The following is a 24,966-nucleotide window of genomic DNA, read 5'->3' on the forward strand; positions in this document are numbered from 1 at the left end:
ATAGAAAAATAATTTTCTGATATAAATCGACGGATAGGTCGACTAGTTTATGTGTTATAAGTATTTAAAGTTTTGCGGAGTGGAGTGGTACAGGGTTACCCAGCAAAATATTTGTCCATTACTCCGTTTGTCTATACTTTAAATACGTATAACTACTCGCCCTAAATTCTATCTTTATGTATCAAAATACTCAAAAAATTATTCTGCTTTGGAATATGAAATTAAAACTCTATGTTGTCATTCAAAAAAGTAAAAAAACTTAAGATAAAAACTGTTTAAAAATATAATATTTTTAAAAACATGAATACTTTTTGAAATAATGAGTGGTTCATAATAAAAGAATCACCCCGTATAAGTATATAACTAGTGTATGTATTGTGTATCAGAGATGAGAATGGGAAGAATGTAAGATAGATATCGCGATATCGGATATGTGAAGTAACTCAAGTAACTATATTTAGCTGTCAAACAAGAAAACGCCGATTTTGCGCATCCCTACGCGATCAGTTCACGAGAGTGTATTATGTAAAATAAATGATTTTTATCAGACCACGGCATGTTCTCTTGCTGGACTGAGAACCTATAAGGAGAATATAGGAAGAAATTAATTCATTAAGTCTATTAGGGATATTGTAGTAGACGTAGACATGTAGTAGCAGTGTGGCACCAGCTGTAGACAAAACAAAGAAGAATAGGTATAGGTATAATATGATTCGGATCCCTTGTGCACTTCACTACTTCAGTAATTTTACGAGGAGGGGAGTAGTGATTACTGATACGAGTGTCGAGTGACAAGTGACTATAAAAATTAATGTAGATGGAGAGAAAGAGAGGAAGTCAGAAAAAGATATGGTTTGACAGAATTTACAATGACACAAAAATATATAGATTGTATAAAAGAGAGGTGAACCTATCCTATATTTTTAGTTGGGATCGAAGGGTAAAGAAAAAAGATAAAGATAAAATTTAATTTAATTTATAATAGTATATTAATATTACAATAATGTACATAGTACTATAGACATAAAATAATACCATTAAAAGCCCTTAAAAAATCAGCACACACCTGAACTGTAAAACACCTACGCAAATTCAAAAGTTCATGTTTAGAGTGCCACCGTGGCACTACACCATTGCCACGCATTTTTATTAGTGATGGGTTTGAACCCCCCTAAATTTTAAAATATTTTGGACCCGAACCGAACTTTCATATTTTTTACTAAACTAAAACGAACCAAACTTGGACAAATTTTAAGTCGAACTCGAACTCAGCACTTTTACAAAATAGATTTTTACCGTAAGGAAAACTTAATTTAATTTATATATTGTTAAAAATTATAAAATTAAAACAAAAGGGAAAACACGATATAAATTCAATTTTAAATTTTTTACGGAGGATAAAATGGAGTTATTATTATATTATATTATAATTTGAAAATTTTTCTTTAGGTAGTTTTTACAGTATTGGCCGTGGACTTGTTCCTAACTAGGTGAATTTGATATTTAGCAACAGTTAAGTAGTTAAGTTACTAATTTTAGTATGGGTATTTTTTTGATCATTTTCCGTGGTATTTTTCCACGATTCGAGTGGTGCAGTTGGCTACACTGTCATGTCATCTGTTATCTAACACTACTATAAAAAAAATAGGCACTTCTTGATTTTCTATCCAACGCCAAGGCTGTATAGGCGATAGGCCATACATAAAATTTATTTCTATCATTTTCAGTGAATCACATTTAAGTGTCTCCACTTGTAGTTAACTTTTAATTTTATAAGTTTAAGGTACCAAAGAAATTCAAAATGGTTATGCCAGGAATGACTATAGAGAGCTTGAAAAAACATAAGTCCGTAAGTACTTAATTTAATTTAGTAAGTTCAATGTAATATTTATTTCTAATACTTCAATGTTTTGTGTAGTTTATTACAAAGGTCAAATACAAAGTTTATTACTAAACACTTTATTTTACTTTTATTTTTTTATAGTTAATCCCATTATTTTTTTGTCTGGGTATTGGTATGGCGGGTGCTGGTTTTTACTTGACTCGACTGGCAATGAAAAGCCCTGAAGTGACATGGCACCCAAAGAAAAATCAAGAGCCTTGGGAAGAATATAAACAAAAAACTTACAAAGTATGTTAATATTTTGTAAACATAATGTTATTTACAAAATGTACAAACTTTTTGATTGATTTCATTTTAGAAATTACTTAATTTGATTGTATGTAGTTTATGAAATAGTTTTTAATCTTACAAGCTGTTTTTAAATTATATTATCAAACAAACAATTAATAATTTAATTAATTGAAAATGAGATTTTTTTTTTTAAAGTACCTACAATAAATTAGAAGAATTGTTTTAAGAGAATGTTATACCAACATCTTAACAAACGTACAACATAGCAAATTTGCATGTAGTAGACAATTTTAAGTTATTCTACTTAATAATTTAATATTTACTTAATGTATTAAAGTTGAGATAAATGAATTAAACATTTTTAGTTACCTTTGGGTTTTAATATATTTCTAAATGACATTTTTTCTGTTATCACCTGTTTTGCTATAAAATTATACTATCCAAAAATTAACATTTTGATGTTGAAATTTTTATTTCAATGATATACAGAATATTTTGTGCAAATAAATAATAAAATAGTTTTATAAATTACATTAAAATTATTAAGAAACTAAAAAGTAAACATCAATAGTTATTAGTTTTGTCTACACTTTTAGTTTTTAATTAGTAATACAATTTTTAAATATACCATTTATTTATTATTGATCCTTCTCACATACTGCAGCGGTGGTAGTATAATTATATTTCCTTGGTGGTATTGTTGATGTACCTTTAAATTATGTGCAGCAATATTTTAATCCTACTGTTAGAGTGTTTTATTTTCATATTTAATATATTATTAAACCAATAACTAATTCTACTGTTTTATTTGTTTTAGTTTTATTCTACCAGCTCAGACCCTCCAGTAAGTCCAGCACCTAAATATTAGAAATTCACTAATCAACATCAAAATTGTTCGATCAGTTATATAAAATGAACATAGTGTTATGAATCTTTTGTCGTGTTTTCTATATTAAATAAAGAATTAATGTTAAAATATACTTAGATATTTTAATATGAAAACATGTTTATACACAATGTTCATTTGACATTGGTGAATTTTGTGTGATAGTTTTACAGCTTTATTCATAAAATATTGCTTAGAAAATATGTTATTTAATGAACTTTATAAATACATTTTTACAAGCAAAATCTTCCATTAAACATTTTTTATTGTTTACGGTATATTATTGTTAAATTATTTTAAACATAAAATAATTACATTTCTTTGTATTACAATTATAACTAATTATTAATTATTAATTTATAATTGATAATGTCGATGAACAAGATTCAAGTTACTATAGATACTGAATACTGTATCTAATATGCAAGATATATTTTATCAAAAAATTATTATACAATTGGTGGACAATAACAGACTTAAAAAAGTTGTCGTTATATGGTTAATCAGAAGTATATAGGTTATATCTTAGAACCTACAGTATCTAAGTATCTAATGGTTGTATACATTGGCGTGTGCAGAGTTTCAAGTCGAGGGCAGCAAATATTTTTACAGGCCCATACATTAGTATTATTAGTATTAAGTTAATATTTTTAAGTTTAAATTTAAAGTTGTAACACCAAAAAGATTAGTTTGGTAGCAATACATTTTTTGGATAACCAACTTATTTTGCATTGAGCGTTGTCTGTGTGGCGGACAGCTTGGACCAGTTCGGCACTTACATATATATTCAAACCGTCCAGGGGCAGCAAGAGCATACCTTGCTGCCCCTGTGCGCACACCTATGGTTGTATACTAATATACTAACCTTAGATCATATATGTGTATATGATCTAAGATACTAACAATCTGACAATGTTATTTACAATAAAAACTTATAGTATAATTGATAAATTTATCAATAATATATTTTGCATATTATATTTGTGAAAAAATATATTTATATTATGAGGGTCAACGTTTTTGATTTTAACGTTGTTTATATAGTCAACTAGATGCCGCTACGAATTATGAATAACATAATGTATGACTTGTGCACACAATTATTGTGTATGGCTACGTCCTACGTGATTATCATTCTACTATTATATTAGTGATAAAAAAAAAACTTTTTGGTGGGCTCGAAAAAGAATATCTCAGCAACAAATTGTTTACGTTTAGGCATACAGTTTTATGATAATTATATTATTTCGGGGTTTTTTTCTCTATCGTTGATCCTAATCTTCGTTCAACACGACCTACTTTGTTCGTCAACGTCGAAGTATGCAATTATAGTTAAATTCAATAGTCAATTATAATATAGTGGTGTTTTATTATTTATCATCAAGCGGTTTTCGGAACATATAACGAGACCATGACATCATCGAAGTACTGTTTGAAAACTCGTAATAGAATGAAACTTCCAAACGCTAAGGCAAGTGCTCATCACTCCGATAAATTATATTATTGCAACAGTGTCTTACGTCATATATTTTCTTTAACATTTCAGAAATTGGACAACGAACAGGACCATGATTTGTTTCTGTCAAAGTTTACTTCAGCACTTTGTGGTGACAGTTTCAACAGACTCCCGCTTAACTCCACTTTAGGACGACTGCCATTATCTGGTATGAGATAACTTATTTGATCATATTGGATAATTCAACCATTGAGTTAATGTATGCCCTACATGCAGGGACGGCCGCTATATTTTGCGAGACCCCGGTCAAAACTTATTTAACCAATAACCATAGTCACCTATAGCCTATATGACATAGGTATACTTAAAAGTGCGAGGCCTTAGACAAATGCCTCGCTTTGCACCCCTTAACGCTGGTCCTGTTTATATATGTTGGCTATCTACTCATATTTTGTGTTAAGTTTTGTACTTTCGTGTTGACATGTTAGTGTACCTAATTTTACAACATAATATGTAATAATTGAAATCTTACATAAATATATTCTGAATTCTGATTATGTATGTATTTTATTTTTTTAAATAAATTTATGATATTAACTAATAGTAAAATAAAATATACAGTAACAAAATTATAAATTAAAGTATAATAAATTCATAATTTCTTTTTAATTGTCTGAACATTAATTAATATACCAATGCATTGAATAAGATTGGATGTATTCAACCAAAGCATTTATGTTTCTTACCTATCCAGGATAGGAGCCGGATTTAGGAGAGGGCCCAGGGGGCCCCGGGCCCCACAAAATGAGGGCCTCTTCTCAGTGGAATTTTTTTAAATATAAAACGCGATAATATAATATTTTAAAAATAGATAAAACCACAACTTCAATAAAAATGTTTAATCGTTGATACTGTCATAAATATATAAATAAATCTTATTATTAATATACTTGTATATTATAAATTCATAAAAATAAGTTGCGAGTTTACAAATATAAATTTAAAATCGATTATTATGGACATGTATAGCATAGGATAATCCCGATTGAATAATATTCGTAATTTGGTATGGTTTTAAATATTGATAAAAAAAAAACAAGTTATAAATATACACATACAACTTGTGTAGCAAGCCGCCTAGCCGCTGTTGTAGATAAATACAACAATACGTACCGATTATTATTATGATGATTGATAGTACATATTATAATCTAATAAATGCAATTTGCTTATTTATTATCTTTATTGTTTCATTACAACAAATCATTGTTTTTTCCTAACCAAAATTCTAGTTATTTGGAATTTTGGTTATTAAATATATTATTATGTAATCGAAAAAAATATCTACTTCTAAGGATGGGTCCAGGGCCCCCACATTCCTAAATCCGGCCCTGCCTATCCTTGTAAGAGATTCTATTTATTTCTATATCAAAGAACAATGTAGTAAATTACACATTTTAATTTTACCTTGTTTATTTACAGAATTAGCTCAGGAACTTAAAACAGGGAAATTGATATCAAAATTTGAAGATTTTGATTATTACACTGATGGTGAAGATGAATCACCATATGTGTATACATGTTCATTTGTATTGGCTATAATGTATTTTGAACGACTTAAAGTATCAAATCCTAACTATTTGAAATCTATTAACTCATCTGAATTATTTCTGATATCTTTGGTAAATAAAATAATAATCATTAAATAATTATTGTTGAATATAAAGTTATTAATTAAACTGCATAAATTAAATGTTATTTATAGTTAGTTGCGAGTAAATATCTTCATGATGATGGTGAACTAGATTCTGCAATAAATAGTGAATGGGCTATCGCTTATGGTATTAGTCTAAAAACTATCAATCAAATGGAAAAAGATTATTTATCAGCTATGGTAAGACTTAAATTATAAAAAATTCCAAATTGATGATAATTTTACCAGTATTATTCTTTTTAATTATAAGTGAATATTTTAGTAATATATCAAATATTTATTTTAATGTTATTTTATACTTATATAAAAAATATTATTTAATTAGCAATTACAATTTAAGTCATAAAGCTCAATATTATAAGCAAAAAATATTTTTGTAGAATTGGGAATTTTTTATAAGTGATGAAGAATTTACAAATAGACATAAAGAAATAGTTAATCAACTATATGGTGATATCAAGAAATCCAACTGTGTACTATTGAAAATGTTCCTATTAATCTCATCAGTTGTACAAAAAATAAGAAAAGTTAGTTAAGATATTTTTAATTTAATTCAAATGCTTTTATTTATTTGTTATGTTATTGCTTATTAGTTGTACCGAAGGAAAATTGTACGCCAAAAAATGAAACATATGATCGCCATGTCAACTGTTATCACTGTGGTTACAGCAACTACTATGCAACTTAACGCTGGAAATCAAAAGTTGGTTCAAGAATTGTATAAACAAATTGAGTCTGATCCAAATTACCCAACAATTCCCTCTACACAAACAAATAACATAGTAAAATCAGAAAATGTTAAAAATATTTCTAAAGAATGGCCTTCATCTAAATTACTACAGCTGTTAGACCATTTGTTACTGATGAACATATGCGTATCTAACAATGATCGTCAATTATCATTTCAAACTACCCTTAGTAAACCAAACAAATACCAATTTCGAAATATTTCAGATTTTAAAAGTATTATATTTTTTAATTATTTAACAACTATAAATTATACATATTGAAGTTGAAGTCTTATTTACCTTTATGGGTTTTCAATTTACTCATGTATATTTTAACTAATATTTTGTGTTGTTCATCAGATCATCAGAAATTCAAATACATACATCTTCTTAACATTAATTTATATTATAATATTTCTTAATTAATTTGTTATTATAATAGCTTTTATAAAAGTATTACAACAATTGTGTATTTCTAAAATTAATTTGGATTTATTTTTAATGAACAGAAGTATAAATTATAAAAATCAAACGTATTTATAAAATATAATTTATTAACATATGACTATATTAGTAATAAGTTAATCATATCATATAATTTGAAGTTAACTTTATTTTTAGTTTGATATTCTAATTATTAAATACTTACTACAAAGAATAAGTTAATGAGAATTGAATTTATAAAAATGTAAAAGGCTGAATAATATATTAAATTTAATACATTTGTGATTTAGGTTACAAATGACCTTCATACCTTCATATATGATAATATTGATAATAATTTTTATATCTGGATTGTTTAAATTGAAAAAGATTGTAATTGTTAATATTAACACAAAAAATTGATTTATAGTTTATTAATATATTATATGAGACACAAACAATAAAAAACCTATAATTTTATTGTAATAATCAAATTTGGTTTTTGTATTTAATCCCAAAGTTCCTAAAAATAGGTAATATAAAATGCTGAAATGTATCGTTTTTAATATTTCAATATTGTTAAACTACACATCAAGTTAACATTGATGTTACTATCAATACAGTGATTAAATAAAATGGAATATCATTAAGTTCAACTTTCACATTAAACGAGTGTATATAATTTTTAACAGTACAAAGATAATAAATTTATTATATTAATCACAAGGTTATTATTATATAGTTAAATAAAATTAAGTGTGGTTTCAGTATAAATTTAATTAGTTCATAGTGAATATATTAAAATTGATAATATAAATTCTCTATTTGTAAGAAAAAAATCTATCAAAGCACTTCAATATAATTATTTTTGATCACAAATTAAATCATTACTTAATACCAATTTGGGATCTTTTTATGTCACAAATCTTATATTATACATTTAGTACATATTAATACTGTCTCTAAAACTATGTCCGTAGTATATATATATAGATTTGACGTCTTTATCTCCATGAACATGAAAATCTTTTTCAGAACCAATTTTGAAAGTCTTTCGAGTTGATTCACCACCATTATCGAACAGATCCCAAATCCTAAATAATTGATTTATATAATAAAGAAAAGTTTAGAAGTGTCATAAATGGTTAATATTTTTGCTTTATATGTTAAATCATTGAAGCTACATTATGATGTGCTTATTAATGTAGCTAATTTTAAATAATCCAAACTCTGTTTCATGTTTGCAACCATTTTTTTCAAATTCACAATTTGATGACAGCTTTTGATTTAAATTCGAAATACTCATTTTAATTTAATGTCTCAAATATTTAAATTCATTAATATAAATAAGATCATATTAAAAATATAATTTGTTTTGTAAATATATTGTATGCTCTTTGACTGCAAACTATTTCCCAACATCATATATTGAACAACTATTTGTATTTTTCCAACTCAATTCTATCGCTCACCTTGGTGCTCTGTTATTTTTAATTTCCCGATAAAATTATTAGTTATAAACTAAACAAAATAGTTTAACTTGTAACTTATAGTTTATATAATATGCATCACAATGCAAGTTAGTTCCTCTTTAAGGCCGGTGTGCTGGCGGCTTTGCTAGCCGATTTTGTTGGCTTACAAGCACTCTAGTCTGTTTCTTACCATTTAGGAAGTTCCCCGCTAGCTGCACCTTCGTCCTCCTCTTCTCCATCGGTGTCCTTACCTCTGTCCACACGTCAGGTTAGTCCAGCCAGCCGTCCTCGTCACAGTGTTCACTGACAGATACTTTAAAATCTAACGGTCCGGTGGCTAAATGTCTTGGTTTGGTATCATACCTAATCGTTCTAAAGTATTTTTACGAAATATAATGCGATTTGATTTGTAGACATATTCTTTCAATTATCAAGTACGAGAAAACAACGTCAAATACAATTCCAATAATGATGCATAAAAAATACATGATGTTTGGTATGTCACTCTGAATCTAAAAATGCTTGTATGGTGAAAACTAATTAGTTTAAAATAGAAGTATTTATCAAAATTATGAAATGAGTCCTAGTTTTTTATTTTTTTAATAATAATTGAATTTTTAAGCATAGATTTAAAATGCAATAGTACTATAAATTATAATAGTGCATTATAGAAAATCTGTATTGGTAATTATTATACAGCTTGTATAAAGGAGATTAAAATTTTATGTCCTCGTTACTTAGGCACTAAAGACGTAAGAGAGGAGAATATGAAAGGTAAGTCAAGAAAGAAAAGGAAGCAATAAATTATTTTAAATATTCTTGTCCTTGATTCCAATTAGGAATCTTTGATTGTTTCTACTTGGAGTCTTTGGTGATTCTTATAAGAAGTTTCTGGGGATGCCTATTTGAAATTTTTAGTGATTCTAATAAAGTTTTTTGGGATGCCTATTTGGAGTTTTAAGTGATTCCTATAAGAAGTTTCTGGTGACATCTTTAAGGAGTCTTGGTTGATTACTACTGGGATTTCTGATTTATTGTAATTGGGTATTATAATACGTGGACATTAAGAGCTCATAAGGAAACTCCCGGAACTCCTATCGGCAATCGTAATGCTATCTCAAAGTACTCCCTGTGCTGTAAGGGAACTGAATAACTTGAAATGAACTGTTAAATAAACAATAATAAAAGACAATTGTTTTTTTTTATACATGGATACCTACCAATATACCATAGAGATTAGAGATAATTTACTAGCCTTAGTAGATAAATTGAATTTATACATTTAAAAAGGGTGGGTAATAAGTGGGTTGCTCTGCTGTATAGTATAGATATGGGGAGTAGGTCAATATAGTCTATAATGGGTGTGTTAAATTTGAATGCAACAACAGTATCATTGTATACGAAAACGATTCTGAACGGAGATGATTTGTCAATCTAGGATAATTAGTAAGATATATTATATTATTACCTATATTTAAATTGTAATATATTGTTATTTTACTCATTTTGTAAAAAAATAAATTTTATATGCTCAAAAATTTTTTCCTATATTGACGTTGGAGTTTTTTTTTTACAGTTATTTGGAGAACCTTGTGTTGGGTTTCCGTTCAAAATCTCAAAAATAAAGGTTCTTAGTATGTGTTCAGTCTCAAAAATTATAAATATATATCTGTTCTGACAATACAGATATACATAATTATATATATTTGGACAACTACAGATAATTTTAGTGATATGCAATAAGTTGTTTTATTGTTTATCAATTATTAGGTAACATAAAAATTAAATTACGTTGTTAGAAATTATAAATTAATATTTGAGATCACTATTCCAACTGATTTAATTAGTTTTAAATTTGCTGTAAACTTTCTAATTTTTAGTTAGTAGTATGAGCTGCATTCCAGACTAATTGTATCTCTTATAAAGTTATAAACCTTTTTTTGTTCTCTAAAAAGCATTTAGAAAAAATATATATATCAAGATGTGTTAGCATTTTTGAGTTTTAAGGAATTGAATTCTAATACATTGTGAGAGTTAATTGTGTGTTTATAAAAGTTATCTTCTGTTGAATTGTGATATGTGCTTACATCATATCTTTCAACTTTTCAAACTTTTAATACTATTATGCTAAAAATTAGCATTTCATGTATATAAATAATGATTTAATTTAAAAAAACAATTTAATATTTACATTGATACTGAAATAATAATTAAAAAAATATCACACAACATAATATATAGTAGTTTTTGAAACACAATGTATTTTTATAAATCATACTTTCAAATATTATGAATGATTCAATAAATAATTTTTAATTACATTGTCTATTATAATGTTATACTGAAAGAATAATCTAGAAAATTAATATGAGGAAAATAATAAAACTCATGTCATCACAAATCTTAAATTTATTAATTTTCTGTTATGGCAGCTACTGTGCACAACTTAGCTAATAATCCTGATAATTGAAGTAGTGAGTTCATTCCTTCAACAATCCTTATGTGAACCATTCCAATCTCCTGAAATATATATTTTATAATTATTAGAAGACAAAAATAAATTTATCAACATAATACATAACCAGTACTTAAATAGCATTTAAATTAATTTAAATTCTTGTACATAATTGTAAGGATAATTTACTATTTTAAATAGAGCAATTGAAGAATAACACAAACTTTAGTGTCAGTGTTGTGTTTAAACTACTCAATCGCAATAAATGATATAAATAATTACTAAATGGTTTTATCTATTACAAGTTAAAACGTGACCAATGTATAATAAACCTTCTTACCTGTATAAATTTTAATTTCAGAGATTCCTTAATTTCCAAATGTTTAGAAACTCTAAATATGTTTGTAATAATGTCTTCAGGGGCATAACCTAGTTTCGATAAATGGGCCATTATCTGTAAAAAAAATAAATAATATCTAATTAATTAAGAATCTTTGTTTTGTAACAATTAAATAATGTTTTTCTTACTTTGTACGCCTTAGAGATATTTTGATCAGCACATTCCAATAACATTTCTTTAACAAGTAGGGGATGTGGCTCATCACAAACTTTGAATACATTTGCACTATTGACGTGTCTAAAACCATTCCAAGTGGATTGTAAATTGTTCAACGCTTGTCGCATGTCACCTTGAGCAGTAAATACAACAGCTTCTAAACCGTCAGCACTGAATGATACCTGTAAGCAGATATCTATATAAATATACCAACTTATGATTAAAATAATAATATTAAGCTTAATGCCTAATACATTACCTCTTCGTGTTTGCAGACTTTAAGAATCTGTGCCATAACTTCTTGATCAGAAAGCTTTCCATATCGCAACATGGCACAACGTGATTGAATTGCTTCAATAATTTTGTCACTATTGTTACAAGCTAGTGCAAATCTTGTTGTATTACTCCATAATTCCATAGTACGCCTAAGTGCTTGTTGAGCTCCATCAGTCATACTAAAAATGGATAATATTATGATATTAATGAAGGTACTTAATAGATAAACAATAATTTCACCAAGTATTTAGTTACCTATCGGCCTCGTCCAAAATAATTATTTTATGTCTACCAGGAGGCAATGTAACTTTTTGCTGGGCAAACATTTTGATTTTATTTCGTACTGTTTCAATACCACGGTCACTGGACGCGTTTAATTCTAATACAGCTTCTTTAAATGCACTACCTAGAAGTATTCTAGCCAGAGCCAATATAGTTGTTGTTTTACCAACACCAGGAGGACCCTACAAAACATATTTCAAAATTAATACGATTTGCCACTACAGTTGGAACACATTAAAATAAGAAAATAAAATATATTAAGTGTTCTAAAAACTTACAGCAATAATTATGTTTGGTACATTTCCACACAAAGAAAACTTTTCCAGTCTCAAGACTGTTTCTTCATTTCCCACAATATCAGTAAATGATTTTGGACGATATTTTTCAATCCTAGATATAATATATAAATAATAAAAATTATGTCAAGCACAGATAGATACTAGGTTTGTCGGTAAGTATTATGTACTTACCATGGCATATTTAAGTCACTTTTAATAGTTGTTTGAGGAGTCACGGTGGTTAATCCGTCAGTTATGCTGGTCGAAGATCCTTCCATAGGATCTACTACGGCCGTGGTTAAGGTACTTTCTTCTGGGTTATCGACTTCCATTTCAAAATTACGGTTTAAACAACAAATATATACAAACGACTCTGAGAACTACAATTTAATATTATACGACGTGTATTTTACAAACAAATTACAGTTTAATACAAATTTTTACATAAAAACTAATTCATGGTATGAGTTAAATTATTCAAACTTGAAAAAATTATTTCTGAAGTATAACATCTTATGCAGCGTTTCGGTAATCAGCATATTATTATGGACTGTTGTTGTGGGCCGGCTTATATATATATGTAATATTTTGGGTTTTTGACATAATTTGTTTAAAAAGGCGGGAAAGATAACAATATCAACAATATTTTTTTGTTTAAAAAAATAATTTAGATTATATAATCTCGACTAAGCAAAAAATTCAAAAATGTGGCGCACACTTTTTGAAAGAAAACATAATAAACACGTTTATATACATAATAAACCATACACGTCTATAAAATATACCTTTCATTTGTTACATTGTAACATTTTGTTATGCGGATGTAAAGTATGTAACTTTAAAATATTGAAATAAGAATTTGATTATGAAAATAAATATATAAAATTGTTTTAATGGTTTGATGATACATTGGACATAGCCTAAGATCTAAGTAATAATCATTAGATGGCGGTGATACTCCAATGGTGTCCATAAAGAATTTATCAGTTATTGTTTCTTGGTGTTAGTCGGACCTATGATGAAAAATCTGAACCTATCAAATGACCAAAATACATAGTTCAGTGCTTCATGCTTCACTTAAATAAAAAATTGTATAGATGGCAGTTCATTATATCCTATTTTTTTTTATATAGTTACTTTATGAATAAAATAAATGTAGTACCACTAGTATAATAAATTAGGCTTAGGCAGGTACATAATAATGTAATATAGGTAATAAAAAAAAAAAATAATTCAATAGTTAATAAAAAACATTGATAGGTATATTATTTTATTAAAAGTATATGCAAATGTACACTGTATTGTCTATATTACTATTTACTACAATAAAAAAGTATTATGATCATTATTCATTAATTCATTATGTATTTAGTTGGTAGTTTGGCACGGGGTTTATTTCCCTAGATTCTTCGCTGAGACGTCATATTATGTGTGTGCATAGACCTTATCAGGTCTACGTGTGTGTGTATACTTGTCGCATATTTATTCTAATAACTGCATTCTCCCTGGGGAATTCATGAGTGATAACTCAAATAAATTTGCAACGAGTATATTCACGCATGCGTAGATAACGTATTTCCATGAGAGACTCGCTTACATAATATGAAGTGTTTCAAATTGTTTACATAGGCTATGGTTCCATCAATACTCAAAAGTTTATGGTCTAAGAATACTATCGTCTACCGTGTTGGCGTGTTCTAGCTAATATATTTGATCTATTTTATGGTTCTAGCTCTCAAATCTCAATCATGTCTAATGCATTTTTCTGTGATTATAATTATTTAGTTGGTGATTTTTATGTTTTATTTAGTAGTGAAGTGATAAGTTAGTGTCACGATTACGATCACGAAGTTAGTCTATACTCTATCTTAAACCAAGGTTAGTATTAATTTACCTTTATACTTTGATTAGTAGTTACAATAATGTAGTGTACAGTAATGTTACAAGTTACAACAATAAATAATAATACAATTTTGTGCTGGGTGACAAACTGACGAATTTATGTATTTGACAAATTAAATACTTAAGTTATACTAATATTATTAATTTGTTAAGAAATTATGTGATTGTCTTTTATAAATTAAAAAAATAAAATCTTAAGTATTCTGTTCGGGCACCTACTTGTAAATTGTGATAAATATAACAATCGGTTACTTAACTTATAGAAGTACCAGAAATACACCTTTATAATATAATTATCTTATACTTATAATGCAAATATTGTTTGATTATAATTAGGTGTTAAATTGTTAGGGCAAGTGAAAATGAATTTATCAACAGAAGAATTACTTAGCAGAAAAGACATGTTGAAACAATTTGAAAACTATATTGATAATACAAAAAACACACTTAAGTGTTTAGTCGAAAAAGTTGGATGGACATTGGATGAGACACCAATCAAAGTAAATATTTAATTTTTCACTTATCACTGATCTCTAACTGTAATGAATAGTTATTGCTGATTATAATATTGTGTGGAATTTGTTTGAAAAGTAAATTATAAAGTTCCAACAATCGTATGGCCTATTTTGAAGTTGTTTTTTTTTATACTTAGTGAGTAATTAACATTTGTGTTGGTACTCAAAGATCAAAAGTTTATATTAGTAAAAGATTATTTTAGATAAGTGTTTCCTAAACTTTCCCTCTAATTTAGAGATAGGAAAAATACTTTTAGATCCCAAAACATAAATAATAATAAAATTATTGTTTTATTTTATTATATCCATAGGGATATCTACAGTGATTTTGAGCCTTTTATTTATATTTATGATTTGTACTTTTCTATTACATCTAGCTGTTTATCATAATAAGTTTTTTCATGCAAATTTAAAATATTTTAAAATCTTGCTCATATTTTATAAAATATTACATTTTATTTAAGTACCCAACAGCAGTTTTAATAAGGAACCCTTGCTCAATAATTTCAATTTTATAACCTCAATTATAAAATGTCAGGCACACCAGGTACTCTTCTAATCATAATTATTATATCTACATGTGTTTTCTTTGTTTTAAAAATGTACAAAATAGTAAATTTTACATTCAGAATAATTCATTTTACTCTGTCATACATTTTTATGCACTTGCTTTATTTATAATTGTTGAATTTACTTTTAGGATAATTTTGTGAAGTGTCCATTAAATAGTGAACACAGAATGTTGCCATCTAAACTCGAAAGTCATTGTCAAAAGTGTTTATTGAAAAAAAATGGATATGATTCATCTCATTCATTTTATCCTTCTTATAATTTATCAACACCTTCGGACCGGACTGTGACAATTGGTATATTTATTGATGTATAATGTATATACATATATTTTAATACTTAATGATTACATTAATTAATACCATTATTAATTTACGACTTAAGAATTAATATTGTACTTTTTATGATACATTTTTAAATTTTTGTATTTTTTACCGCTTAAATACTTGAAATATAAAAAAATACTTCTTTTTTTGGCATGGTTGCATAGCCATTGATGTACTGATGAATTCAATAATATTATCTTTATGATTCAAAAGATTGATTATTTTATAATTTATTTAATTATTTTTGTTTTTTATTTTTGTTATACTTAATAAAAAAATTTCTTTTCATAACCTGTTACAGATGAAATTACTCAAATGCGTATTTTGGAAACTGCCTACAATGAATCAAATTCAACTTTAAGTTAGTAAAAATAGAAGTTTAATTAATATTATTTATTGAGTACATCAATAATATAATTTTTATAACAGCTAATGAATCTTTTTCAGATATGATTAAAGAATGTTTGGTACAAGATATTTTACAATATTTCATTATACATTACAAAAAAAAACATTTATATCCTTTTTAACTATTCTATTTGATAATAATAATTATTATAGTGTTTTGTTATTACTCCAATTATGAATAATTGTACCTACTAATTTCAACAGTTTTTCAAACATTTGTTCTTTTATTAAAATTTGACAAAATAAAATTGGATTTATATCTTGCTTGGAGAAAATTATTATACTTTCTTTTATAATTGAGGTAAATAAACCTCTTCTAAGGAATCTTTATTTATTAGCTATTTTTCATTCATGTTTTGTTTTTGCTGTAAATATTATCTATATTTCTACTACAAAATTATTTAAAAAAGTGTTGTATTTTTATTTTAGATATAAACCTTAAGCCTAGAGAAGTTTCCCAAAGTATTGAACGCTATGCTTGTGATTTTACTCCTGATGAGAGAAGGGCATTATATGATAGTGCTGTAAAACACACCAGACCGCCTAATTACAAGGATGTCAAAAATGATTTTACAGGGTAATTTTTGAATAAAATATATTAATTATTTTCGAACATTTTTTAAATAAGTTATTATTTATATTGACTTTAGTGTGGATGTTTTCAATAAAAGCGATGATAAACCTAAAACCGAACTTGAGCTTTTGCAAGAGCAAAGAGACTTAAAACGTAGAAGAGCTGCTTATCGAGGAAAACGAGTTCATACAGATAGAAAATCTTATGTAGAAGTTAGTTAAATGCTTCCAAGTTATTAGTATTATAACTAATTATTTTGATTATTTAGGTTTTAAGAGAAGTAGTTGAAGGATTAACAAATAGTTTTTCTCATTCAGAAGATAAATTAGTGGGCATTCAAACTTCAAATACTGTTACAGAGACTAAACCAAATGCCCGTTTTATGTACAAATATGAAGGTAATAGAAATTATAGTGGTAATCCATACATTCGTTGGCTTGATATTAAGACAGAGGAATCTAAATTATTAAAGTATTGTCAAAAGAAGAGTGAGAGTTCATATCAAGATGTTTCTACATCTAAAATTCATTGTAAAGATAAAACTGGTTTTAAAAGATCAAGAAAAAGTAGATCTAAATCAAGATCTAGAAAAAGTAGATCTAAATCGAAATCAAGAAAAAGTAGATCCAAATCAAGAGAAAACCCATCAATTGGTGAATTAAAATTAAAAAGATCTTGGAGATCTAGGTCTCGCTCATTATGTAAAGAAACCAAGTATAAGAGACCTAAAATCCGTTCTAAATCCAAAGAAAGTATTTATATAGAAAATAAACATAAAAGATCTAGAAAACATAAAACTCGATCGAAATCTAAAGAAAGTGAGTCTAGAAGGATTAGAAGTCGATCGTTATCTATAGAAAGTACACATAAAAGATCTAAAAAGCATAAAACAAGGTCTAAGTCAAAAGAACCTGAAAACGTTAAATGTTCTGGGAGCCTTGCTAGTTATAATAATTTAGTTAGTGAAAAAGAGTCCACACTACTATTTAAATCAAGTAATACTCATAAAAAGAAAAAAAAGCATAAAAGTAAGAAAAATAGTTCTAAAAGTCCTAGAAGATCTCATAAGAATAAAAAAAATGTTATTGACGTTTGTGAAAACATTAATGACGAAATATCAAATGATAATGACATTATCCACCCCATCTATAAGTCATAAATTTTTACATATTTTACTAACATTAAGCATTTTTTGTTGAAAGTTAAGTCAATAATTTATTATGATTTAATGATTACAATAAAAAAAAAAACTGTTATTTATATTTAATAAAAACGTATCTTTTCAAAAATTGCAATTTCACTTTACAATTTTGAATTATAAAAACCTTTTGAACTTAAAAATTCATACATTTTTAACTGAATAATTAATTATTTAAATGTTGAACTGTATTAGTATAGTATATTATATTCTCTTATAAATGAAAGCCGTAATAGTATAATGCAAATATATGTTGTATACGACTTCTATTCTTGGTTTTTCTTTGTTTCAAATACACAAACTGGTTGTACAATTTTAATAAAATTGTTTTTGTATTCATTATGCAATAGTTTAATTTTTTTCTTCGTAGGAGCATTCAGATATCAATATATTATATTTGATAATGTATAATGTGACTGAAAGATATTAGTTTTTTTCCAGAACTAAAATTCTATATTGTATATGATAAATTTAACTATGATAAAGGCATATTTTACATAACTATGCAATTACAATGGACCATTAATATTATATGTAAAGTAATCTTAAGAGAAAAACAATATGAATCTAAATAATTGCAACTTTTTATATTATTTACAATTTATGAAATATATTTGTAAATATTCTATTTCATAGGTTTGCTAATGTAGATTTTAAAGGTGTATCGTGTTAAAATATGTTCTTTTAATAAACTAATTTATTACAAGAAAACATAAGTAAGTACACAGTATAATCTTTTTTTTTTTATGTTATTTATGCTAAGTGAGTACATCTATAGTGATAACTTGGGCTGTGAATTTGTAGGAGAGTGCATTTTTGGGTGGTTGTGAAAGTAGCTTTGTAAGTATATAATTTGAATTATGTAACAACAAATTCATTTATGAAACTTATTTTGCATTTTTTGACATTTTTAATTTTTTGGTCATTTTTTTTGTCATATTTTCCTTTTTTAGTACATTTTTAAAATTAAATTCCATTAATTAACGTCTTTGAAAACCTTTAAAATTTAAAAAAAAATGTTTTAGGCAAATAGCATTATTAAAGAATCAATGAATTTCAAAATCAAAATCAAAATTCATATAAATCAACTTTTTAATACATTTTTATGTATATAATATACTAACATCAATACAAAAATTTAATTAAAAACCATTGTGCATTTAGTTCTATAATATTTGAAATTTTTAAAGCGTTTTTGTTAGGGTTTTTAGTGCATTAAATTCACAGCCCTAGATATAACATAAATTAAAAATTTGTTTCATGTTTTAAAACAAAAGATAATAGTAATGTTCTATAAGTAACAGTTAATTTATTTGATCTTATTGACAACCAGTTGAACAATTGGTCTTTTATGTTTAAATACTTTGAAATATTAACTTTATTAAGAAATATTTTTAGTATTGATAGAAATCAACATTGACGAAAGATAAAATGTTCTCTGGCAGTAGAAAATATTTATTTTTGACTATACAATTTGTTTTATACGGCGACTAAAAAAAAATAATTCATATTGTATTATCGAACTTTTCAGTGAATTTAACTACGATGGTAATTTGTTGTCTAGGGCTGAAACATAGAAAAAAGATAATGGACTGGAGAGGATATTATATTGAAATTGTTTACATACTAAAATGATGATAACACGGCGTTCTAGGTAGGCAATTTAGCTATACTGCCGTCGTGGGTCCATTTTCCCGGTATCTCATTATTCGTTATAAAAATGAATGTGCGTTTGGAAGTAAGATGACAATTGGAAATACCTATTAAAATATACTAAATTTAATTATATTCTATACTAAATTGGATTTTGTATAGGTAACTGAGAATTAACTAAGTGCCAATAAGATAATTTACTTGTGTTACTTAGGCAACCCAAACGTGTTTTATTTGCAGTTATACCAATTATACCAAGGTTGATTTTATTATGATGCTTTATTTTTGTGGATGAATACACGTTAAATTGTTTATAAAATTTTTGGATTTTCAAAAATGGTGTAAGTTTTGGATACTACATTTTATCTAATTTGTCCTTTGGGGAGGTTAAACTTCTTAGTACTTACTTTCGTAATCGGGAAAAACAAAAAAAATTAAAGAAAAACGGGAATTTTTAAGAAATTCCAATAATCGATTTTGTTTTTTTGGTATAACTCAAAAATGAATATCCCTAGACACTTGAAATTTTTGCTTAATATTTATATTACTGTTTTTTATTTACGATAATTTTTTCGAAATATTTCGACTATTCGACTATCGAGGTATCTATTTATATGTATAAGAAATGTTTAAGTTTTATAGTTTGTTTTTATAAATGTCGATTAAAAAATTATTAATTGAATCAAAATTTTTTTAAATTTAGTACAACATCCCACAAAAGTTATTCTTCTATCTGTATTATAATATTAAAAATACATCATACTACATAGGTACAATTTTAAAAAAAAATACATTTGAAGTCCCAATTTGGATGAAATTAGTTATTTAAATGATAATTTATAATGATATGTTAATTATTTTATCATAATTTAAAAATATTCGGCGGAGCTTAAACTTTTATTTATTTTATTATGCATTTTAATACTTATATAAACAATAACATTTTTAATTTATTTCATAAATCTGTTTTTATTGTTTTACGGTATCTAAAGAAAGATTTTATTAAATGTTGTGTTTTACAAATTGATATACTACGGTATAAATATACATATTATTGACTATTGTATTATAATTAAATACAAATAATATAATAAATTACGAAGAATTTTACTCTAGTTTAATAAAAAAAAAAAAACGACTTGAATTTAACAGATTTATTACAGTGGTTTCTCTCGACATCGAACCGTCGTGATACTACTCGATATTTATTATACAGTAGAACAGTAGATTTGCAGGTGTTTTTGTTGGGTATAAACAATTTAAATTCACACAATAAGACTTGTAAGTATTGTAAGTACATGCAATACGAATAAACGATTAAACGAAAAACAAAGTATTTTTTTGTACATAAAAAAGGTATTTTATATTATATTATAACATTCTTATTATATAATATAAGAAAAGCAATCTTCATAATAATAAACAACAGGTTTAAATTAACCAAAGACAATAACAAAAATACTTAAAAACTACTTTAACATGATAGATGGACGAGAAAGTGGGAACGAGAACCGATGGCGTTCGTGAGAATCGAACAATATTGTGACCACTGGTCATCTATATATTCTGCACGTTACTGCGCAGGTCCTAGGCGGTGGAGTGCAGTGTTGGACATATATGGTAGCAATCGGCCGTGGGTAATCTGCCGACGGTTTGTTGGGGGCTAAAATTCGGTGTCCAATAAGTCGTTTCGCCCGGGTTAGGCTAGGTTAGGTCGAATTTGAATGGCCCGCCGCCGATGATGTACACCGATCGTAGCAAGACGTCTTGCTACAACGCAATGTCGCGGATGCCACTACTTGACCGAATCTGCGCTACTGCTGCCGCCACCCGCTGTTACCGGTGAGTCGTATCAACTTGACCATAGACGGTTAGGTATAGTTGTCCTCAGTGGCTTAGAGCAGTGCTTCTCAAACATTTTTGCCATGTCCTACTAAATTAATGTAAAACTGTTTAGTCCCTTGTAACAGGAAACTGTTAAATCATAATCATTAATTATTTACTAAAATTACAATTTCAACGCCCACCAGTCATATAGCCACGGCCTTCAGTTTGAGAAGCCCTGGTTTAGAGTGTTTATATTTAACAGCAATTAATATTTTGTTCATTATAATGGCATTATGCCACACTATACATTATGTTATATGTATACGAATATATATTATAAAAATAATTTGGAAGTTAGCGGACCGTTAAAAAATTAATTTTTTCAAGGAAAATATTTATAGAGTATTATTTAAGTACAGTATACCATTTGAAAGATTACTTAAATGTATAGTAAAATATATTAATATTATAAGGCTAAATACGTTATCGCATTTACTAATTGTGATAATGTGATGGGAAAGTTAAATGAGTTTAAAAAATGATAATGAAAAACAGTTTACTGATTCGCTTGACCAGACTTGGGTTGGACTGATAATAATATATACGACATAGGTCATCTGGATAATTTTGTTTGCAGATAGGTTATTTCGTTTCCACACGCGCGTGTACTTATCATATTCACATTTTTTTGTAATTTTCAGATAGGTAGTTGAAAATAAAAATGACGCTAAAAACAAAAACTCATCGATGCTCAGACTGTCTGTTTCCTTACAATTGTCGCACCACTATTACGTTTTAAATAATTTAATCATTATTATTAACATTTATCAACGGTTGGCGTGTTCAAAAATATAAACTACCTGTAAAGTGTTTAAAAATATTTAATAATTACCTATATATATTTGTTTATACCTAAAGACTTAGTCTAGTGATTTCAAAACTTATACGACCACGGGACCCTGAGATAGTTTGTGTTTCGGGGGACCCCCCCTTTTTTAAATAATATAAAATAATTTTCTCAATTATCACATACCTCTGGCTGAACCCTAAGGTCCACGGGACACATTTGGGAACGATGACTTTGTCAATCCCATAAATCATAAGATTTGGTGAGATCAGGCCTGTAGACTTCATAATATACCAATAATAGACCTATACAGTAATATTCAATGTGCTCGTTTGGACTTTAATACATTTTATGATGGTTGCGTAAATCGTAAAGTATAGTATTATATCATTCAAAATTCAATATTCATTTTTACGCCTTGATAACAACAAATAAGTCAACCAGTATAAAATTTATTAACAAACTTACTATTAATAAACAATTTAGAGAATAAGAGCTATATATTAAATACATCGTATGATATTTCATCTTGATAAAATAGAATAATGTAAGCACGAAACGTTCGGGATTGGCAACTGTGAATAATGTAACCCAATGGCCGCGTATAGTTTTTTATTACATTATTTTAATATGAAACACACTCGTATTTTTTATGGACGCGTCTTATATATATCATACAGTATATAATAATTATATATGGTATATTAACTGTCTTTATTTGACCGATATCCAGTTACAGAAACTGCAACGGCATTAAATATAGGTATGTTTTTTTTTTTAATGTTTAAAGAGAAAAATCTCAATGAAAAAAAAAACAAAAAATTTATTTCACCACTTTTTTGATTTTTCTTGAATTACCGTAATAATATGTATTTTACATTGTAGTGCAATATAAACCAATATACGCAGGATACGGGTGTTCTTATCAATTGTGTTGGTATAGGTGTATAAAGTAATGTATAATATTATACATTAGAGACGACCGCGACGACAATTCTACGCGCGATTTTCAACGTGCCACTTGTACCGTGTATGTATACACAGAGTGCTTCAAGTAATTGACTACACTCATTTTCTGAGTCAAATTTGGGTTTTAAATAAATCTTTTGTATATTTTAAACTGATTTTAAGTATTTATGCCACATTTTGACCGCCTTAAAATTGAAATGTTAAATGTCCGATGTGAACCATGATTTTAAATGGTACCTTTCTATTGGCCACGTTTTAGCTCTTATTTACTTACACTATCCGTCAAACTTTAAATGCTTATTAATAATAATAAAAATGTATTGAATATATATATTTATAAGTATTCAAATTGAAATTTGTATAGAAAAATGTTCTACTCCTAATTACGTGAGTAATTGAAATTGACAATGTAGGCGTATTATCATTTCAATAAAAAGTAGTAAAACGTAAAAAAAAAAAATACCATAAATTTGACTAGGAAGTTTGTTAGTAATTTAATAGGATCACTAAATAATATAATACATTTTAATAAATTGAAAAGTGAAACGAAAGAAAGATAGTCAACCGCGAAACGTGTTAATCGTTGTGCACTGCACTTAATTATTGTGTTTTTTTGATATTATACATACAGCTGACATTATTGTGTAGTAAAAAATAAATAACACCCAAGGGAGATGTCTATGTAACATAATGGTTAACCACACACATGTTTATATATATACAGAGTAATTCACTTAGCATGTTCAGCCCCCACTTTCTTACTTTAATAATGAATTTATTCGATTCTGATTTTTGAAATTCTAATACTTAAAGATTAGGAGTGCCATGTAAAGAGATTATTTCCTCAATGAAAAATAATTTTTTCTAGTAAATTATTGTTTAGATATGACTTTTAAAAATATTGATGCATCCAAAATGAAATTCAAATGAGTAGTTTTTAAGTTCTTTCATTTATGTATAGGTGCTAAGAATAATAGGTCCGTGATAATGGGTTAAGAAGATATGGAGACAATATGATCTGTAATCATTTTCGAGCATACAGTAAATACTGTATTATCCAATAATATAAGTATAGATAATAATCATTTTTTTTTTGTAAAATCAATTTTAAGGACTATTTATTACCTATCCTTAGTTTTATACAATTTTGATAAATTAGTCATAACATTTCAAAAAAAGTAGTTAAATTAACAATTTATTGACAAAAATAATTGCTCTCATTTAAAAAAATGAAGTTTGTATCGCCACAAGACACTTATTTGATGGTATAAACAATTGAAACAATTGAAAATACGGCATTTCGTTAAGTTTATTTACAAATTCCAAAAATTGGAATTTGAATAAATCTATTATTAAAGAAAAAAATGGGGGGCGCTTGGTGAATCATCCTGTATATTTTATATATTATACATAATTTATTCAACTAGCGTAGGGTGATGCTCCTCCTGGCGACGACGCGCGAAACGGACAAATGAATAATGAGTCTTATTAGTTTGCACGTATATACTTATTTATAA

The 24,966-nt window shown here is 26.8% G+C and overlaps 4 protein-coding genes across 5 annotated transcripts; 3 read left to right on the top strand and 1 right to left on the bottom strand.

The window, feature by feature from the left end:
- The first annotated feature begins 1,655 nt into the window (after nucleotides 1–1,655).
- On the top strand, nucleotides 1,656–3,114 carry LOC113553323 (cytochrome c oxidase subunit NDUFA4-like). The gene is made up of 3 exons (XM_026956602.1): nucleotides 1,656–1,849; nucleotides 1,985–2,131; nucleotides 2,952–3,114. The coding sequence occupies exons 1-3, from the start codon at nucleotides 1,802–1,804 to the stop codon at nucleotides 3,000–3,002; spliced, it is 246 nt and encodes an 81-aa protein (XP_026812403.1). The 5' UTR covers nucleotides 1,656–1,801; the 3' UTR covers nucleotides 3,003–3,114.
- Nucleotides 3,115–4,192: 1,078 nt separating this feature from the next.
- On the top strand, nucleotides 4,193–7,320 carry LOC113553807 (protein CNPPD1-like). Its single transcript, XM_026957345.1, has 6 exons — nucleotides 4,193–4,491; nucleotides 4,567–4,684; nucleotides 5,959–6,158; nucleotides 6,242–6,370; nucleotides 6,571–6,717; nucleotides 6,784–7,320. Exons 1-6 carry the CDS (start codon nucleotides 4,432–4,434, stop codon nucleotides 7,198–7,200), a joined length of 1,071 nt encoding a protein of 356 aa, XP_026813146.1. The 5' UTR covers nucleotides 4,193–4,431; the 3' UTR covers nucleotides 7,201–7,320.
- Nucleotides 7,321–11,204: 3,884 nt separating this feature from the next.
- On the bottom strand, nucleotides 11,205–13,241 carry LOC113552447 (replication factor C subunit 2-like). The gene is made up of 7 exons (XM_026955327.1): nucleotides 12,853–13,241; nucleotides 12,661–12,772; nucleotides 12,356–12,564; nucleotides 12,084–12,279; nucleotides 11,797–12,006; nucleotides 11,609–11,722; nucleotides 11,205–11,333 (listed from the first exon to the last, which is right to left on the bottom strand). Exons 1-7 carry the CDS (start codon nucleotides 12,990–12,992, stop codon nucleotides 11,226–11,228), a joined length of 1,089 nt encoding a protein of 362 aa, XP_026811128.1. The 5' UTR covers nucleotides 12,993–13,241; the 3' UTR covers nucleotides 11,205–11,225.
- A 1,010-nt stretch (nucleotides 13,242–14,251) lies between these two features.
- Nucleotides 14,252–18,239, top strand: LOC113553317 (U11/U12 small nuclear ribonucleoprotein 48 kDa protein-like). 2 transcript variants are annotated; one of them, XM_026956593.1, is made up of 7 exons: nucleotides 14,252–14,538; nucleotides 14,914–15,062; nucleotides 15,778–15,943; nucleotides 16,275–16,334; nucleotides 16,811–16,958; nucleotides 17,032–17,167; nucleotides 17,224–18,239. In XM_026956593.1, the coding sequence occupies exons 2-7, from the start codon at nucleotides 14,925–14,927 to the stop codon at nucleotides 18,112–18,114; spliced, it is 1,539 nt and encodes a 512-aa protein (XP_026812394.1). In that variant the 5' UTR covers nucleotides 14,252–14,538; nucleotides 14,914–14,924; the 3' UTR covers nucleotides 18,115–18,239. The 2 variants fall into 2 exon arrangements, with proteins under 2 accessions (XP_026812394.1, XP_026812393.1); XM_026956592.1 differs by having other exon boundaries at nucleotides 14,899–15,062; nucleotides 17,224–18,237.
- The last annotated feature ends 6,727 nt before the right edge of the window (nucleotides 18,240–24,966 follow it).

The sequence above is a fragment of the Rhopalosiphum maidis genome, chromosome 2, assembly GCF_003676215.2.
Source record: "Rhopalosiphum maidis isolate BTI-1 chromosome 2, ASM367621v3, whole genome shotgun sequence".
NCBI classification, from domain to species: domain Eukaryota; kingdom Metazoa; phylum Arthropoda; class Insecta; order Hemiptera; family Aphididae; genus Rhopalosiphum; species Rhopalosiphum maidis.

What these genes read in the sequence shown, in the direction of transcription:
- LOC113553807 (XM_026957345.1), top strand. Translation starts at nt 4,432, where the DNA reads ATGACATCATCGAAGTACTGTTTGAAAACTCGTAATAGAATGAAACTT. An exon ending in AGGACGACTGCCATTATCTG is followed by an intron (nt 4,685 to 5,958) that starts GTATGAGATAAC and finishes GTTTATTTACAG; the next exon opens with AATTAGCTCAGGAACTTAAA. An exon ending in AATTATTTCTGATATCTTTG is followed by an intron (nt 6,159 to 6,241) that starts GTAAATAAAATA and finishes TGTTATTTATAG; the next exon opens with TTAGTTGCGAGTAAATATCT.
- LOC113553317 (XM_026956593.1), top strand. Translation starts at nt 14,925, where the DNA reads ATGAATTTATCAACAGAAGAATTACTTAGCAGAAAAGACATGTTGAAA. An exon ending in GGACCGGACTGTGACAATTG is followed by an intron (nt 15,944 to 16,274) that starts GTATATTTATTG and finishes AACCTGTTACAG; the next exon opens with ATGAAATTACTCAAATGCGT. An exon ending in TGAATCAAATTCAACTTTAA is followed by an intron (nt 16,335 to 16,810) that starts GTTAGTAAAAAT and finishes TTTTTATTTTAG; the next exon opens with ATATAAACCTTAAGCCTAGA.
- LOC113552447 (XM_026955327.1), bottom strand. Translation starts at nt 12,992, where the DNA reads ATGGAAGTCGATAACCCAGAAGAAAGTACCTTAACCACGGCCGTAGTA. An exon ending in AAGTCTGCAAACACGAAGAG is followed by an intron (nt 12,007 to 12,083) that starts GTAATGTATTAG and finishes ATCTGCTTACAG; the next exon opens with GTATCATTCAGTGCTGACGG. An exon ending in TGAAATTAAAATTTATACAG is followed by an intron (nt 11,334 to 11,608) that starts GTAAGAAGGTTT and finishes TATATATTTCAG; the next exon opens with GAGATTGGAATGGTTCACAT.
- LOC113553323 (XM_026956602.1), top strand. Translation starts at nt 1,802, where the DNA reads ATGGTTATGCCAGGAATGACTATAGAGAGCTTGAAAAAACATAAGTCC. An exon ending in GCTTGAAAAAACATAAGTCC is followed by an intron (nt 1,850 to 1,984) that starts GTAAGTACTTAA and finishes ATTTTTTTATAG; the next exon opens with TTAATCCCATTATTTTTTTG. An exon ending in ATAAACAAAAAACTTACAAA is followed by an intron (nt 2,132 to 2,951) that starts GTATGTTAATAT and finishes TATTTGTTTTAG; the next exon opens with TTTTATTCTACCAGCTCAGA.